The sequence below is a fragment of the Sesamum indicum genome, linkage group LG14 (genome assembly GCF_000512975.1).
Source record: "Sesamum indicum cultivar Zhongzhi No. 13 linkage group LG14, S_indicum_v1.0, whole genome shotgun sequence".
Classification (NCBI taxonomy): domain Eukaryota; kingdom Viridiplantae; phylum Streptophyta; class Magnoliopsida; order Lamiales; family Pedaliaceae; genus Sesamum; species Sesamum indicum.
The window spans coordinates 1,218,016-1,236,381 of record NC_026158.1 but is presented as its reverse complement, the minus strand read 5'-3'; the positions used below and the strand labels follow the sequence as shown (position 1 = coordinate 1,236,381).

Sequence of the window (18,366 nt, the reverse complement as noted above, 5' to 3'; positions counted from 1 at the left end):
GTTTTGGCAGAGTTGATGAGCGCCGGCGATGGTTATCAAAGACCCTGGAGGCCTGCCCTGCAGAGCATACCAGAATGAGGTTACTTTTGTCAATTCACTGTACAAAGGGAGTTTGGTTATGTATCTCCAGGCTTGAGTAGTTGGAACAAAGTTTTGCTAATGTTTTCTTGGGGTAAAATGCAGACACCTATGGGTCATTTGCTCTTTTCCCCCTAACTTTTTTTTTTTATATATATATTTTTCCACTCAATCTTTTGATTTTATTGTAATTTACATTTTTTAGAGAATTATAATAGAATATTCCGTTCGCGCGTCTACACACACGCATAAGGGTGTTTACCCTCGATTTATTACTGACTTATTCCAAGTCAAATTATTATTTTTTAACTAAACTATTATTATAACGGTGAAAATAGACCTCTTTGTATTCATTAACCTGTAAAGATGTATAAGTATAATTTGGTCATAAAAAGATATATTTAATTTAGAATAAATCAGTAATAAGTCAACCGGAGATAAATATGAATTTTTACCCCAATTTTTTTGTTAATATCAATGAATTTTAACTAATAGATGGACTTATTTGTTATATGGGAGCAAATTTCAGGAGAATTAAATGTAATTTTCAAACAATAGGGGATTTGCATGTTATAACACAAAATCTCAAGAGAGAAAAGTGTAATTATCCATAATAAAAGTTACATGACGATATGTAAAAATTCACTATTATGTTTTAAAATTACTATTCTTTCATCGCATGCGGTTCCCACGAGCATATAAGAAAAAACCTTAGCGTGAGATGATAAGAAAAAGAAATATGATAAGAATAAATTATAAATTATAACAAAAGTAGAAAAGTAAAAGTGATAGAATAATGTGGAGTAGTGGGTGGTTAAGACAAAAAAATATATATTATGTGAAATTATTAAAAATATTAAAATTACTAATTTGATCATACTTTTTTAAAGGAAGAAAATAAAATATATGATAAATTTGGATTTTCAAAAATTGATACGACAAAAAATTTTATTTTATAATAATATAAATATATCAATTACCAAATAATACAATATCTTGGCTAATCGATATGGTTGTTTCATTCGGCGACAAGTTTTTTTAGTAAATGAGCTTATAAAATTTTAAAATATTAAAAGTATATACACTATTTTTTTAAACAATAAGAATTTCTCCACTTATTTTAAAAATCTTAAGAAATCAGTTCAATTTTATTTAATTTAATTACAAATTTATTATTAATAACGTATTATTTTATCCAAATACTCCAATAGCTTCATTTTAAATTAAGATCTAAAAATTTTATAAATTCAAAAAAACATCTTATAAAATCAATACCTATTTTCCAATTTTCTTTTGTGTGGTCATTCTTTTTAAATAATTTTCATTTACGTTCTTTTCTAGTGATGACAAATAAATTTAGTAAGTATAAAGATTTATCTAAAAAAAAAATGATTAGTTCAATGTTTTATTTTGTACTTTTTTAAAATATGGATAATTATCCGCCCTTCCCCGAAATTTGGTGTAATTAGACATAAATTCCGTGTGACTTGGGAACCACATTTAGTGCCAATTAAAATCTATTTTCGTCTAACAAATAAATTTCTCAATTAGTCAAAATTCATCAAATTTGATGATATTGGGAAAAGGCCATATTTACCATCCATAAACTTATTACTTTCAAACAAATATTTCCTGAGCAAGCAATCCTTATAATAGTGAAAATGTACCTTTTCATGTGTATTACTGTGCGAATATATTTAAGGGTAGTTTGATCAGATTTAAAATTTATTTGACTTGTAACAAGTCAGTATTAAGTCAATCATGGGTAAATATTATTGTTCATTCTATTTATTTGATAATATGAGCAAATTCAGAGAAAAATTGACTAATACAAACAGAAAAGTCTCTTCACACTCACAAACGACAGTATTGACACTTCTGCACTATTTTTTTGTAAAGTCAAAAATGTCATTTATGATAAAATTTGTAAAGTCAAAAACTTGTTCAACTTTTTAAAATTTATATTAATTGATAAATTATTATTATTATTTATTTATTTTATTAATGTAATGTATTAATTTATATATTATTTTTATTTATAATATATTTTAAAATATAAAAAAATTATTATATGCACACATAAAAACAACGTGCCACAACGACTAGTCACATAAAACATCCGAAGAGTGTTATTCCCTTCCCCCTAAAAACTATGAACCCTCAAGCCCATTTCGCAATGTTATTGGTTTGTTACAACTTTACAAACTTCCAGCCCAGTTCACTGTCGGCCTTTTAATGGGCCTATAGATATTTGGGCCTGCTCCAGTTTAACCTCGAAGGGATCCATCAAAAGAGCCCTAAATTAATTATTATGTAAAATATAAATTATTTAAAATATTTTTTGATTATATATATGTGTTCCACCTATAGCTATAAATTTTCTAATTTTTTTTAATTAAGTGGATAATTTTTTTTATAATTTTTAAAAATTTTTCATCCTCTTTATTCGATTGTTTTATAAGTTTTTAATTATTTTTTTTTAAAAAAAATAAGTTACTAAATTTTTATTTCAAGAGTTAAAGATAAGTCTAAAAAGTTACGCCTTAACAATATTGATTAAATATTTGGACTTTCAAACAAAAAGTTGATATGCTTTTTATCTATATCTTTTTGGTGAATTTAATATATATAAAATTCATTTTAAGAAGTTTTCTAAATATATAGTCTCATTTTATAGAAATTTTTTTTATAAAACCTTTTAAAATAAATATTTATATATATTTAAAATCCACCAATAATCTAATTAAAATACATTTCACCAACTTTTTCTTCAAAATTGTAGCTGTTAATATTTAATCATTGTTAAGATTTAATTTTATTAGACAATTTTTTAATTCTAATAACCAATTTAGATTTTTTATTATATTTTTTTAGATTATATAAGTTTTATAAATTTATTTATATTTTTGATATTTTACTTTAAATTAAGTATATGTTAATATAATATTTGCAAGAGTTCAAAGTTTTTATTTTCATACAATATAATTACATCATATCATATAAAGATTAAAAAAAAAATGATTTCCTTTCTAAAAAAGGACTTATTTGATATTTTACAAATTTAAGAGGCTAAATTAATAAAATCAAATTTAAAATTAATCATTTTACTGTAAAAAAAATCAAATTCCGACCATATTTTCGTCAAAAAATAGACAGAGAGACCAAACTAAACCAAAAATTAAAATTTAAAAATATTGAAATAAATAATTGAACTTAAGAGACTAAATTAATTTTAAACAAAAATTTGAGGAACCAAATATAGCATTAACCTTTTATTAATTAGTGCAGTATAAATTAAGGAATTGAACTTTCAAATGATCAAATTAAAGTATTTTGGGATCAGATACGGTGGACTGTACCGTGTAGTATGCTTGGCAAATACGTATAGCATCAAACGGACACGTGCCGAACTAGGATTGCACATCTTTATTCCTGTCATCACAGCCAGGTCACTTTATCATCAAAGTCATCGTTCACCACGCTCGTAATAATATAGTAATAAGAATAAATAATAAGCGTATGGGAGAATTATCATTAATGTCGGCCTAACCACTAAAATCTTGAATAAATTATTTTTTCACTATTTCTGTAAATACGTTTTCCAGCGAAGTATTCTAGGGTTTTACCCCAGGAAATTCCGTATCCGGCCCCTTCTCAGAGGTACTGTCTTATGTAATTTTTGTCTATTTTATGATGGGATTTTCTGGGTTTTGTTTCGCATTCACTTATCTTCCAGTTTTTTTCTCAAGCTTTTGTTGTTGGGAGCGTGTTCAATTGGTTGTGTTTGGGTTTCTGGTGCAATTTTTGTTGGGTTTTGGGTTTGAATTTTGATTCAAGTTTTGGTTTAGCAAGGATTGTGTGAGCATGTTTTATTTACATTTGTTGTGAAGAGTTTGTGATTAATGATGGAAGAAGTGATGGATTTTGGTTGATGTAATATTTATACAGCAATGGTTTTTGTTATTTGTTTACTTTTTGGGTGTTTGAATTGAGTATGTAATTAATTTGATGCTAGTTTGGTGGTGCTGTTCTTATCTGTTACAAAAGAGTGCAAGACAAATTGATGTTGGTACCAACTGGATGCTTCATCATAGTATATTGGCTGCATTGATTGCAAGGCGGTTTAACTAATGATGACAAAAGTTGAGGTAAATTTGGTGCGAAAGCTGCAGTTTTTGTGAAGTATGTTTTTTCACCTGCAATAAGGCTTGGTTTTAGCATGTTATTAGTGTGTAAATGGCAATGCTGCCTTGGCTGAACTTGGTGGTGACTGTAGTCAAGACACGTTGTTGGCGTGGGTGCCTTCCATCCTAATGCGAGTTTCAGCATAATAAAAGAAATGGCTCATCCTTGTTTTGTTCACTACTCTGTTGATCCTTGACCATAAATTTTGATGTTCTTCTCACCCTTTTACGTGTCTGTATAGTCTTTGCTTATAGGTTATAATCAGATGGCAAGATCAATGATAGTCTGCTCTTATGGTGCTGTAGTCTTGTACTGTGGCCTACCGGCCATGCAGTTCTGAGCACTAGGAGTTATGTGGTAAAAACCAGTCCGAATTGCCAAAATCTGATTGAGATAGTATGTAATTTATCAGATGGTGATGAAAGAAGGTGCATTGGCTACTGTTTTGCAGATTATAACAGAAACAAACTGTAACGGAAGCATCAATTCAGGCCTCTATAGCAAAATTTTCAAATAAAATGTTTTGTTTGTTTCATCTTCTAAAGTTAGCAACTCATTTTGAATTTAATTGGTCACCTTATCTGATGGAGAAATTAATTAATTATTATTCTGTTCTTATCTATAACTCAAGTGAGATTATCAGAATCTATAAGAATAATGTATCTACTAATTATGACTTACAGTCATGTTATGTCGACCTTGTACTCTTATTACTATACCTAATTGTTGGACAAGAAATGATGTAGCTGGGAACTATAATACATCAACATGAATATTTTTAACTTTTGCGAGTGTGGTATAAGCAATAAACAACTTATATATGTATGTATGTGACCAGTCGCCTGAATTTGTTGTATGAATTGTGGTCTCCATAATTACATTCAACGCTCTTATACTAGAGATTGTTTTCTGGCATTTAAAGCTTCCTCTCAGCTTGACAGAAGGGAAAGGTTTAATCAAAATGTCCTTGTTCTCACCTATATATTTTTGTCCTCTCTGGACCATTATTTTTGTTCTTGTAAAGGGAACATTGGCTCGTTCTCGCTAGTTTCTTCCATGTCAAGTCTCAGTTCAATTGCTATGGTTTTCTCTATTCAATCGTAAAACTTAGAGTCAGGATCCCTCTAATGTCAACTCATCAGTACTCCTTAAAGGTATACAACCCTTAGCTTTTCGTCTTTACATCCAATTTTAGTGCATATGTCTGGCCCCCCCCCCCCCACACACAGTGTGTCTGTTATTTGTTTGCCCTAAATTTTGTTCAAGATTGTAAAGGTTTCTAGTTGCTGGAAAGACTTTGAAATTTGGTCAGTTTGTTTAGTAATTATTGATTGAGGTTCCCTAAATTTCTAAATTTTGACACCTTGCTGTATGGTTTATTTTCTTTTGCCCCAAAGATAGAGTAAATTAAGGTCTATGCTATCAGTTAACTTAAGCGAATGAAATCAGTTTCAGTTCCTATTTTCTTGGCTGCTTCTCCTTATCTTTCTTGATATTTCATGTCCATCTATTTCCCATGTCCTAAATTGATTGGCTCTTCTCATCTGTTAATTTTCATGGAATTGAGTCATTTGGTTATATACTATTACATACTATGCCACCGATGCTTGCACCAGACCGGCTTTCTTGGAGCTTGTTTAAGATAGGTTTCCTAAATAACCTGATCTTCAATTATAAAGGGATAGCTCATTTACATAGCATGTCAGGAGCAATTAAGCAATTAAATGAAGTATATCCAAAGAAAGTGCACTACAAAGTTACTCAAGCCTGCATTTTGCAGTCTTGTTTAACCCTGGACTAGCTTGTCACGATGTGATATCAACTTATGTTTTTCCGAATTTGCAAATGTGTTGACCGGTTCATGTTGTTAAAAAACAAGTGATCGTGAGATAAGCAATAATTAATCGCATTTGAGAAACAGACACACGTGCACAGCGAGAAAGCATTGCTTTGATCTTTAAAGAGGATAAATGCCTCTAATTTCAATTTTTGGGCCTATTGATGGACTAGAACTAAGTCATCAGGAAATATGCATCAAACATGAATGCTTGAATATGTTATTTATGGTCTTGCTTCAGGAGCAAAACTTTTCATCTGTTTCTCTACCTCACATTTTTACTTTATAGCATGCACTTGTAGCAACAATCATTGTATAAAGTGATTTGTTGACTTTTTTTCTCAAAAGCTCTGAAATTCCAGAATTTGATGGATGCATTAGCATTTTCATGTGAAGTTTTTGATCGAAAGTGAACTTATTTTTGTGAACTTTTGTTACTCAGTGTTGCCCGGAAAATGTGTAACACAGTTATTATATAAAACTGTGTTTGTTTTTACCATATATATAGCTCAGTTTTAGTGTGCAAAACATGAAGAAAGTTGTACTCGTAAATAAGAAAATTCAACAAAGTTGTTCTTGCATGAGTACATGGAATCATAGTGAATGAATAAGATAAACTATTCACTGCTATGAATTTTGTTCATGCTGACAACAAGGTTTCAGTAGCAGATATCTACTGTCTCAATGTGCTTTCATTATGCTTCTCCTGAGTCTCTCTGATGCAATGACTTTGTTTATCCTCCATATGCCGTTCCTCAGTGTATTTATTTCGAGTTACATATATCTCTCTGAATTGTGCCAAATCCTGCCAAAGACAGAGATACCAAGAGTAAAAGTTACTAGCAAAGTGCAGTTGAAGAGTTTAATTTTTTTGGCATGCCTAGTTACATACAAATGAAAGATTCTCCTTTCCCTGACAGGAGGCAAGGACTGCATGAAATTTGCTAGAGTTCCTTGAATTTCTTTGAATGGATCAAGTTTATCATGGGGAGAGCTCCGGTGGCCTGTCGGCCCATCCAATAAAGCGGAAACGGGGTCGTCCACGTAAAGATCCAAGCCTGAAGCGCACTGGAACTGCCCGTGTACCCCCTGGTTTTGAAGGAGTGAAAGAACACCTACCCCAGAGAGCTGATAGAACAGATGGAATGGACTCTATGGTGGGCCAGGCAGTAACTGGTGTAGTGGAGGCTTCATTTGATGCCGGTTATTTGCTTAGCGTTAGAATTGGAAACTCCAATACTAATTTGAGGGGTGTCGTTTTCAAGCCAGGGCATTTTATTCCCGTCACAGCAGAAAATGATGTTGCCCCACATCTTCAAATGATCAGAAGAAATGATGTCAATTTCCCTGCTGAAAAACAAGGATGGTCTCGTCGCCAGAAACTTGCTATGGTGCCTGTGAAACGCAAGTATGCTTCTCCAAAAATATCTCCATCTGTTCCCCCAGTTGGTGTGAGAGGCACTGTGGTTCCTGTTGTTCTTCAACCTGTCAATTTCCCGAGTGGAGTACCAACTCCCAACCAAATGCCTTCAGATGCATCAAGAATGGCCAATCTGATGTCTTTTGGGGACAAAGATGTGCATATGGTCGAACCATTATCCATGTTACCACCAGATCGATCTATACCTGTCAACCAAATTTTTCTGGGCACACAACAGCAGACCAGCCACCAAGTTTCACAGGGAAGTGAGCAGAATGACAGTGAACCTTTCGATGAGGTTGGACAAGTTAAAAAAGGCAAGCCAACAGAATCGACTGATGTTGACAACCTTGGCTCTTCGGAAACTTCAGATGTCCAAACTGAGAACGGTAAGGAAGCACCGAAATCTTCAACAGAAGATTCAGGTAATATCTCGAAACCAGAAACTGACAACACCAATGAGCCCATGTCAACTGAGTCCTTCCAAACTGCCTCTGTTTCAAAACCATTCTTCAGTTATGGGCCTGGAAGGATGACTGAGCTTTTGCAGGTACAAAAAAGCAGCAATGCTATACAAACATGACGTTGACACGATTTAAAAATGTCATTATCATGCCTACTTAAATTGGATCCCTGTTGTTTTAGGCTTTACAGGAAAATATGAAAGAGAACCAGTTGCAAATTGCTGAACAACCACCTACCGCATCCATAGTGGAGTTTCATGAAGCAAAAATGCCGGAAACTAATACAAGAAATGAAGCGAGTGTTCCATGACAGAAATACCTCACATGTGGACTTGATGCCAGTAAACTCCTTGAACTTGTATAGCATATTTGTATTTTGACTCAGCAGCAGCCAGCACTTCTGAGGTGCAGATCATTCTCACAATCAGGAGGATTTTCAAAGTGATGAACTAGCTATGCTCGGTTTCTGTAGAGTTGGGAGAAATATTACCGTTTTTCTTGTGTTGTAGATGCAAATCCATCTTAGAGACTCCCTCATGACAATTTTGTAATCTTAAATCAACAATTTGGAAGTCTCATCCTCTGTCTCTTCTTTGTCTTCGCTTTCCTGTTGATCCTCTCGAATGTGTATGTTTTGAGCTTATTGTGTTAAATATGAATGGCCCCCCCCCACCCAATTGTGGTCCTCCATCACCGGAAATTGCAGATCTTGTCCAAAAAGAACATGTGTCTCTAACGTGCCTCTTTTGAATTGGGAGTTTTTTTTGGATGGCTCCTTTGTGCCTATATGGACGTATTTTAAAAAAAAATTGCAACGCCAGATTTTGTTGACTAGGAAAAGGGGGCAACTAAAGCATCGGACACGCATGTGGGCTGGTACTCCTTCAGCCTTAACGTGCTTCTCAAACGTCATAGATTGAAATTATTCACAAGCCCTGAACCTCTAGATTGAAATTCATTTAGTGCCTGAGACACATTGCAGTTATTCGGACATACAGTTTCTAGGTACAGCAGATGAGTTTTGTTTATTAGCTCATGATCTGCAAGATGCAGATGGACCATCTAAAAGAGTACACAGCAATTTCTACTCATCAGGATTTGGTACTAGAGATGAAAAATAGTTTCACGTAACAGGCCCGGGGGAAGTGGATTAGATTTCGGAAATACATTTCCAGAATAAACAGAGAGTAACTCGAATAGTTGAATATAGACCCCAATTCCAGTCGATGATTTTGGTCAAACACAGAGAGGTGCTATTGTGGCAGTGCGGCTATGCACTCAATTTCAATCCTTGCGTCCATTGGCAGTGCTGCTACCTGGTATGTGGAACGAGCCGGTGCAGGTGCTGGAAAATCTGCACACAATTTTGTCAAATTGTATTAGGTTCCAGTGTTATGCACAGAAGGTGCCACCTGTTGATTTCCCGAAAGCCTTCATTTGAATTTATTAATTTATATTAGAAAATAATTATTTCCATTAATCATTAAAGTATGAACTACAAAATGCAGTAGCTATATAATGCGAGTCAAACAAACACCTAAACAATGGGTGTAAGATAAGTTTCAGAATCTAAAATATCAAGTTGACTTCAATCACAAGAGCTCACATTTAGCATAGATCTCATTGACTTTTTTGAAGTCTTTCAGGTCAGCCAACCTGGAAAGGGCAAACATAATGTCAATTGTGGAACCAAGAACTGGTTCAAAAAAAGTGACAAAATATCATAGGTTAGTTGTGTATGCAAGCTAGCCTGCATATGCATACCCATGGTGTGTGTGTGTGTGTGTGTGTGTGTGTGTGAGAGAGAGAGAGAGAGAGAGAGAGAGAGAGAGAGAGAGAGAGAGAGAGAGAGAGAGAGAGCAACAAGATCACCCACATGATTGTCGTCTTGACAACTGAGGAATAGCCGGCACCACTTGCTTTAAGTATCTCACCCATATTCTTAAGTACCTAGTAGCTCATCCATGGGCTCAAATATGTGAGGCAGCATCATTCACAATAGAAGATGAAAGAAACATATCCAATATACAAGTATCCAGGAAAACACATTTATTCTTTGTAAGCCATCGATATCGAAGTGTACTATCACGAAGACAGAAGATTTAGACAAAATAGGCAATTCTTGCTTATGTTACCTCGAAAGTTTCTTAGCTCATTAATCAACAAAACTTTTTCATCGGTGCTAAGAAGATGCGTCTTTATCCATGGCAAATTCAGAACATCTGTTACCAACTTACCAATGTTCACAATTTAATGATGATGATCAACTCATCAATTCACAGACAATGTTATTTGCAATATTCCCATTAAGTTGATTTATGTGGCCTTTATAAGAAACAGAGCAAGCTGGATCATTGCTGTTGAGAACCCAAAAGTCTCCCTTCGCTTCAGAATTATATAATGACAAATCTGATCTTCTTTCCACTATGTCAAAGTAAAGTCCACTATGAATTCTGTATATTGTGGGATTTCACTCCACGTGTAATGCACTCAAGTCCGCTCAAGCATACGCATGCCACAAATTCATACACGCTCGCTAGATTTCTTTAAAACAAATTCTCTGACCAAAAGAATCCGTGATAGAGTTCAAAAGATGGTGTACCTGCTCCGTTTGATCCTCTACACTATCTGAAACAAACTTCCCAGTCTGCATTTAACAAGGTAAATAGCTCTCATCCACAATCCAGATGTATATACATGTACGGAGCATACATACAAAAGTAAGTAAACTTTTCATTTCAAAGGCGTAATTTCCATCATATAAGAAGATCTCCTAGTGTGACAAACCTCTGGAATAAGCCCAAGAACCCCAGAGACAAAAAGCATATTGTTTGCTTTAATAGCTTGAGAATACGGTCCCAATGCTGCAGGCGCCTTGTCTGTCTGTACAGCTTCCTTTATATCTAGGGTCAGTAGCAGCCACATACCAAGCATCATGAATATAATGCACAGTTAAATTATCATCAAGAAAGCAGAAAATATAAACAAACTGAAGTATTGTAGTCAAGCTGCAGTTTAGACAGAATGTAATCAAGGATGGTTAGATTATTTTTCTTTAAGATGAGAATATTTACAGTTAAAAGGCAATGGTCTATTATCATACGACAATCACATTCATGAGATAGTAGTATTGTAAAATCTCAAGAATCAACGGACTTAAAATATGTTTGCAACTCTCTTTTTCTAGAACTTGAATATATATGAAATGAAGTACAAGACTGAAATGCAACAAATGATCGATGCGCAGGGCCTTTTTATGATTGGTTTAGAGTAGCGTCTGATAGAGCATGACTTATTAAAAGGTGATGATGACTAGACAGGCACCTCAATTCAACGCTAACTAAAAGGACAGACCTCTCTCATTTAGTACAGTTGCGCTAATTGCACATCTAACTAGACAAAACTGCCCTTTTGCACAGTCAGAATGCTACGTGTGGGATGTGTCAGACACTAAACTTCACCATTTGTCTATTCTTTTTGAAAAAAATAAATTAAAAACTTTACCAAACTTCTCAATTGATTTTGTTTAAAAAATATATACGAGCTAGGCCAACCAAACCAAAGTGGTGTAGCTTTTACAATTCTAAAGACTAGAGGTTCCACTTAAGGCCCAAACCCAAGTATTAAACTTGAACTAAGTACAGTAATCCCAAAGCTTTCCAACTTTCAATGGGGGATTGATGACTTTTTCTTCCGAGTTCCCACAGTATTCCAATTAACAACTTATGTTTATTTCAAGTAGCTTACTCTAATTTTCCAGTCAGTGAAATTAGTTTTGATGATTAAACTATACCACACACAAACTTCGCCCAGCAGCGTAAATTGCATTAATCCAAAGTTCCTATTTATGACTTCAAAGAAAATCCACGTATATTATTGATTAAAATTTGATAAATACCAATTTCTAATCGACATTTCATCTGAATCAACTCAAATTTCCCTAAGTCAGAAGAAACGGTAGAATAATGGGTAAAAATTCATAAAAAACAAGTTGCTCAAATTTACAAACTCTTCCTTCTGCGGGAAATCTAATCGAATTTCAAAACAAATACTCTTTTCCTCCGATAATTGCGAACAATACAAACACCTTTTGTCCAATGCACCACGGGGCCTAACTCAACACTCCGAAAAAAAAAAAATTTAGCCGCTCGGTTTAGAATTTAGCAAAATCCCAGACATATGTAGAAGTAATCGTGCATAAAAAAATAAGAGATTTTTTACCATACTTATCAACATCTCAGCAAGATGATTAAGCGGGACTTAAATTGTATACTCATTAAGAAAATTAAGAGCAGGATTTAAACTGTAAAATGCGGATTATGGGTGAGTTTCACCTGCAGAAGCATCAGTGGAGATGCTCACAGAAGCGAAGGCCGGTGATCGAGCTGCACGACGGAGGTTAGCACCGGCCAAGGACAAGCAGCCGACTCCGACGGCTAATGGCGCCCGAATACGCAGAGCGCCTACATCGATTGCAGGTATATAGAAACTCCTCGCGGCGGCGCACCACGTCATCTGTCTTTCTCACTCTTCTTTCTTTCCGCGACTGAAACTACCTTGCCGGCTCACTATTTTGTCTCTGACTTTCCATGGGCCACATGTTCCTTCACCTAAGCCCAACCAAATTGGATTAAAAGCCCATCTGAAGGTTCGCCTAAGCCCATTAATATGTACCCAATTTTTTGCGTGAATCGGTGAATAATATTCACCATTTTCAAAAGTTAAAAAGTACAATATGATGAAGTTGATATCTCACAGTCAAGATGTTGTGAGTTGGAAATCTACAGATGTAGAAATTTAGTCTACTTTTAATAATAGTATTTTTTTTTTGGTTTACTTTAAATTTGTTGGTTGATTGTAAATATTAATATATTGCGTACTAGTAATACTATATTGATTGATTTAAAATTATCGATTTATTTTCTATACATAATATGCATAATTTACTTAAACAATACATCAAATTTATATGATTTATTCAAGTGTGATCAAATCTGATTACGACACAATCTAGAAATTTCCTGTTTGGGCAATGGCCTATTTGTTGATTAGGAATTAGAGAAAATCAAGTTAGGTATCCAAAATCCAAATTACGAAAAAGAAAGAAAAACAAGTCAAGAGCACATGACGCCGTTACTGAAATTACCCTCCAACCACCGTCACCACAAATTCAAACTTGGATTAGGAATAATCCAGAGCTACACATTTTATTTTCAATTACGAGTCATCGTGATATACTGTTTGTAAATAATTTTTTATACTTTGTAATATATCTTGCGGTCTTAATTTGTATATCATTGTATGAGGTATTGTCAACTCTAATTTTATATAAAATTTTACAGTTTTATTCTGAAAATGCGCCTCACTAGGAGAGGAGACCTTAAAGCTTACAAGCCACCCAAATTCTTCATCTGCAATCAATGTGAGACGTTTGCCTACATCAGTAGTCCTTTAGACGAGGGATCCGGACATGCACATGACTTTATTCCCATAAATGGCTCCAAATGATAATGCTTGTGGCTCGTCACTGCTCCATTGCGTGAAATATTGTCCACTCTAACTTTATATGGGCCTCATGATTTTGTTATAAAAAGACGTCTCACATTTCAAAAAAATAAAGAAAAGAAAACCAACTCAAGTGTATTATTGGCTCAACAAAAAAGTATATATTGAATTCATCTGCCACTATAATTATAAAAATAAAATAAATTATAATAAATTCAAATAAAATGTGACAAATACTGAGTTGGATAAAAAATACACACAAAAAAGGAACCTGTATCAAAACTTAAAAATTTAAAATTAATTAATGAATGAATGAATATGGAAGATGCAAGAAAATAGAGATCTTTCTATACCAATCTTGATGATTTCTAGTCAATGTTAAAGGTGTCTCTTAACCACCAACATATCTGGACTTGATCCACTCATACAAAAATTCTAATTCGAATCAAATTTGCTTAAATTAAATTAATTATAAAGTAAATGTATCACATTTACTAAGTGATTGATCATTTTCCCTTAACTGTACACCAATCACATGACAAATATATTGTACTTATTGTATGATTGATTCAAGTTTGACCGAACCAACTCTAGACTAGAATTTCTCTTGAATTGACATATAAAATCAGGATAAATATGAAAATTGATGAAAAGTTTTGGAGAAATGTGAAAAAAAAAAAGAAAAGAATACTTTGTTTCCTCATAAAGAAAATATCGTGATAGATGATATATTTTATTGATAAATTATAACGAGCTCCCCTGAATATTGTCATAATTAAAAACACTCATCATTAAACCTTCTGATTTTAATATCCATCCAACAACTAGCCCGTTTCATCAAGTTTTCATCCATTTTTTTTTATAGTGAATCGGTCAAATTGCTCTTGGTTGATATTGAAATACCTTTACTTAATTTTTTAAATTTTTGAAAACTTTTTTATTGTCTTGAAGGGCAAGAAGGAGATTCACCTAGTTAAACATTTTTAAATTATTTTTTAAAAAAAATTGCAAGGGCAATGTGATTATTTTCAGTTCTTTGTCGAAAGATTATATAATTTCATCAAATATCAGAAGATATTCATAATTTTTTAAACAATAAGAAAGTATTTACTAAATTTTTATAAGAAATCGTTGTTTTTTCAAAATTGGGATTAATTTCGAGTATATGGTGAGTCGAGAGGTGAAGTTTATGTAAGAATGTCAAAGAAACGTGCATAAAAGAGTATAAAAGCATGCCATTGTAGCAAGCTGCTCTTATTTGATGTGATGATAGTGTTGTCCAAATTTGATTTGATCGAACATAGAACAAAACTTTTAAGAATGATTAACTTTTATTTAATTTTCAATATTATGAATAAAAAAATTAGATCAAAATGAATCCGTTACGTTTAATCTAACTAAAGGAATCTGACAACCAAGAAATATATATATATATATATATTTTTGTTCAAAATTGATTGAGACATTGCTCAATTGCCCTGTTTTATAATATATCCCTACATAAAATGGCAAGTTCTATATTTTCTGTGAAGTTCGAACCCGTGACATTGGAATGAGGAATTGACCACCAGACCACCATGTTGGGGGTTGTGCGGTGGCTTTATACTCTTTACTAGCCATCATGACACGCCGTTTTTGTGTGCATATAATAAATAATTTTTTACACTTTAAAATATATTATAAATAAGAACAAAATATATAAATCAACACATCACATTAAAAAAACAACTTCTTAAAAATATCACCGACACAATAAAATAATTAATATATTAATATTGCAAATCGTTGTTTATAAGTAAAAAATGTATTTTCTTATATATTAGTATAAATAGCGATCGTTCTTTATGAATTTAATAAAAAATTTATTCATTTACACACATTAATCACTAATGAACAAAACTAAGCTAATGAATCTATTATTTACTAATATTACATCTCGTGATTTTATTTAATATATACAAATTATCTATATATTTAGAAAAAATGCTTTTATAAACATAGTGTGTAAATATGAAATAAAAATACAAAATATCTTATTATTTTATAATAAAAAAAGAAATAAATTATTTATAAAGCATGGGTAGATATTTTTCTTACTTGCGATGGTTTATAAATGAACTGGCAAAGATAGGAATGGAAGGAGTGGGAAAGATACGATAGGGCTAGAAGTGTGGATAGCATAATAATTATTAGCATGTAGATCGCGTTTGCGAAGAGCGCGCATGCATTTAATTCCCTGCAAGCAACGTTATTTCATTTAAGTCATGAAAATGACGCTTTCTAGAGATGTAGATTGCGTATCATATGATTATATATTGGTCATTAATTTCCCATCCAATTAAACAAGATTTGCTTGAGTTGACAGTCTTATTTAATTCTCCTTATGACTTAAGTTTCTAAAAAGAGTCAGACTACATTTAATTACAATAAATATTTCTTGATCAGTTTCAATCGAGTATCAGATAATTTGATTTATTTTTCACCCCTAATGTGGGAATTGTATTTAGGTTCTATGAGATCATGAAAATTTTGTTGGGTATCATTTAAATGGTCAAATAATTACGCCGCTCTTGCATAGAGATTATGTTTTTTTCGTTTTGTGTTTAATACTGACGGCCTTCATTGTGTTTCGATCTTATTGATTTAGATAGTCGGGAATTATATTCTTTAATTATTCGGATTTATGACGAGTTTGTTTTATTTCTATAGGCCACGCAACTTCAGAACAAATGGAAAGTTGAGACGAATATCTAACCGCGTTCACTTAATACAAAGCATAAATTCTAAAAGAACTGATAAAAAGTTAGTGACGACATTCTGAATGTTGAATTTAGAAGATAAGGTCTGAGTTTGTGCTAATTGGATAGGCCATGTAACTTCACAACAAATAAAAAGTTGAGTTGGATATCTGACCTAATTCACTGAATACATGAACGTAAATTCTCAAAGTATTGATAAAAAGTTAATGACGACATCCCAAATGTTGATTTTGAAAGACAAGGTCTGAGTTTTTGCTAATTTTATATGCCACGCAACTTCACAATAAATAAAAAGTTGAGCCGGATATCTAACATAATTCACTGAATAAAAAATTAGTGACGATGTTCGAAATCTTGACTTTGAAAGACAAAATCTGTGCTCGTGTTAATTCTATAGGCTACGCAACTTCACAACAAACAAAAAGTTGAGTAGGATAACATAATTCGTTGAATACATGAACATGAATTCTAAAAATACCCATACAAGGTTAGTGACGACGTCCGGATCGTTGACTTTGAACGGCCAGACTGCGGAAGATATCTAATCTAGTTCACTTAATACATGTCGTAAACGAGCTCCAAAAGTACTGATACGACAGTCAAGATGTTGAGGATCTCTTTTCCTTGAGGTTGAGGATTGTCTCTCTTGGGAACAATTATTTGGTGAAATACCGAATTTATGAAGGGTTATGATATTTCTAATATGCGGATTATTACCTGTTCTGCTAATGGTCGTTAGTTATTTATAATTTATTACATCCATTGACGGCTGATATGAAAAAAAAGTATCGCATTAATTAATAATAAAATTTATAATGTAACAAACTTCCTCGAAATAAAAAATATATATTATCAATTCCTTTTTTTTTGGGCAAAAATTCAAATAAAAATTAAAATCAACATAAAAACGTTATAATAAAAGTGTGGTTTATTATGCTTAACAAATTGAGTTCCAACGACTTTTATTGATTGATTTCAATTGAGTATCGAATAATTTGACTTATGTTCCAATCCTGATTGTAACATGGGAATCATATTTAGGTTCTTTGAAATGATGAAAATTGTGTTAGGTATCATTTAAATAGTCAAATAACTTCAAGATCTGCTCCTAATAATCCTTTTGACAGTTATGATTGTTTGATCAAATCAAGGATTAACAGTTCATGACACATCTTGAAGAGAAGTTAGGTTTTTTTGGTTGTGTTCCATACCTGCTCCCTTCACTTTGTTTCGATCTTATTGATTTAGATATTGGCTACCGGATTTCTTTTCCTTGAGGTTTAGGATCGTCTCACTTGGGAATAACTATTTGGTGAAAAATAATTTGAATAAAACAAACTAAGCATATTTTATATTATATTAATTTGGTGAAAAAAAGATCAATAGTTTTATTTTTAGTATTTTCTTGCCTAAATACTGAATTTATTAGAGAACAAGAAAAATAAATAACCCATTTGGTTTTATTTTTAAATTTTATATTTTCATCTTTTACAATAAAATCGTGGGTTCTAATATTTTCAATATGCGGATTATTACTTTTTCTGATAAAAAATGTATGGTATCTAATTAATAATCAAAATTTATAATGTAACAAAACTTCCTCAAAAAAAGAAAAATATTACTAATTCTTTTCTCTTTTTTTCGCAAAAAAATCAAATAAAACATTAAATTCAACATAAAAAAAAATAAAAGAATACTATACGTTTAAGTAATGGTTAATTGCATGATACGTTTTAACGGTCTTATTTTGCTTTAAGCCAGCATAGTCGGCTTTTGGTTTTTAGCGCTTTTAATACGTTTTCACTTTTTGCAATCGTAGTCGACTTTTGGTTTGTAACGGTCTTATTTCGCTTTTAGCCAGCATAGTCAACTTTTGATTTTTAGTTGTCTTAATTTGCTTTTATTTTTTGCCATTATAGTCGACTTTTGGTTTTTAGCGCTTTTAATACGTTTTCACTTTTTGCAATCGCAGTCGACTTTTGGTTTTTAACGATCTTATTCCGCTTTTAGCCAGCATAGTCGACTTTTGGTTTTTAGCTGTCTTAATTTGCTTTTATTTTTTGTCATCATAGTCGACTTTTGGTTTTTAGCGCTTTTAATACATTTTCACTTTTTGCA

The 18,366-nt window shown here is 32.5% G+C and overlaps 2 protein-coding genes across 3 annotated transcripts; one reads left to right on the top strand and one right to left on the bottom strand.

Moving 5' to 3' along the window:
• Window positions 3,593–8,562, top strand: LOC105176693. Of its 2 annotated transcripts, XM_011099582.2 has the most exons (4): window positions 3,597–3,738; window positions 4,094–4,226; window positions 7,021–8,070; window positions 8,166–8,562. In XM_011099582.2, the coding sequence occupies exons 3-4, from the start codon at window positions 7,069–7,071 to the stop codon at window positions 8,292–8,294; spliced, it is 1,131 nt and encodes a 376-aa protein (XP_011097884.1). In that variant the 5' UTR covers window positions 3,597–3,738; window positions 4,094–4,226; window positions 7,021–7,068; the 3' UTR covers window positions 8,295–8,562. The 2 variants fall into 2 exon arrangements, with proteins under 2 accessions (XP_011097883.1, XP_011097884.1); XM_011099581.2 differs by lacking the exon at window positions 4,094–4,226 and having other exon boundaries at window positions 3,593–3,738.
• LOC105176692 (reactive Intermediate Deaminase A, chloroplastic) lies at window positions 8,907–12,540 on the bottom strand. Its single transcript, XM_011099580.2, has 6 exons — window positions 12,319–12,540; window positions 10,772–10,887; window positions 10,587–10,631; window positions 9,861–9,934; window positions 9,591–9,640; window positions 8,907–9,338 (listed from the first exon to the last, which is right to left on the bottom strand). The coding sequence occupies exons 1-6, from the start codon at window positions 12,497–12,499 to the stop codon at window positions 9,238–9,240; spliced, it is 567 nt and encodes a 188-aa protein (XP_011097882.1). The 5' UTR covers window positions 12,500–12,540; the 3' UTR covers window positions 8,907–9,237.

Coding starts and splice junctions, on each gene's coding strand:
- LOC105176693 (XM_011099581.2), top strand. CDS start 7,069: ATGGATCAAGTTTATCATGGGGAGAGCTCCGGTGGCCTGTCGGCCCAT. Junction 8,071..8,165: donor GGATGACTGAGCTTTTGCAG/GTACAAAAAAGC, acceptor CTGTTGTTTTAG/GCTTTACAGGAAAATATGAA.
- LOC105176692 (XM_011099580.2), bottom strand. CDS start 12,499: ATGACGTGGTGCGCCGCCGCGAGGAGTTTCTATATACCTGCAATCGAT. Junction 10,888..12,318: donor CTCCACTGATGCTTCTGCAG/GTGAAACTCACC, acceptor TACTGACCCTAG/ATATAAAGGAAGCTGTACAG. Junction 9,339..9,590: donor CAATGAGATCTATGCTAAAT/GTGAGCTCTTGT, acceptor AATTGTGTGCAG/ATTTTCCAGCACCTGCACCG.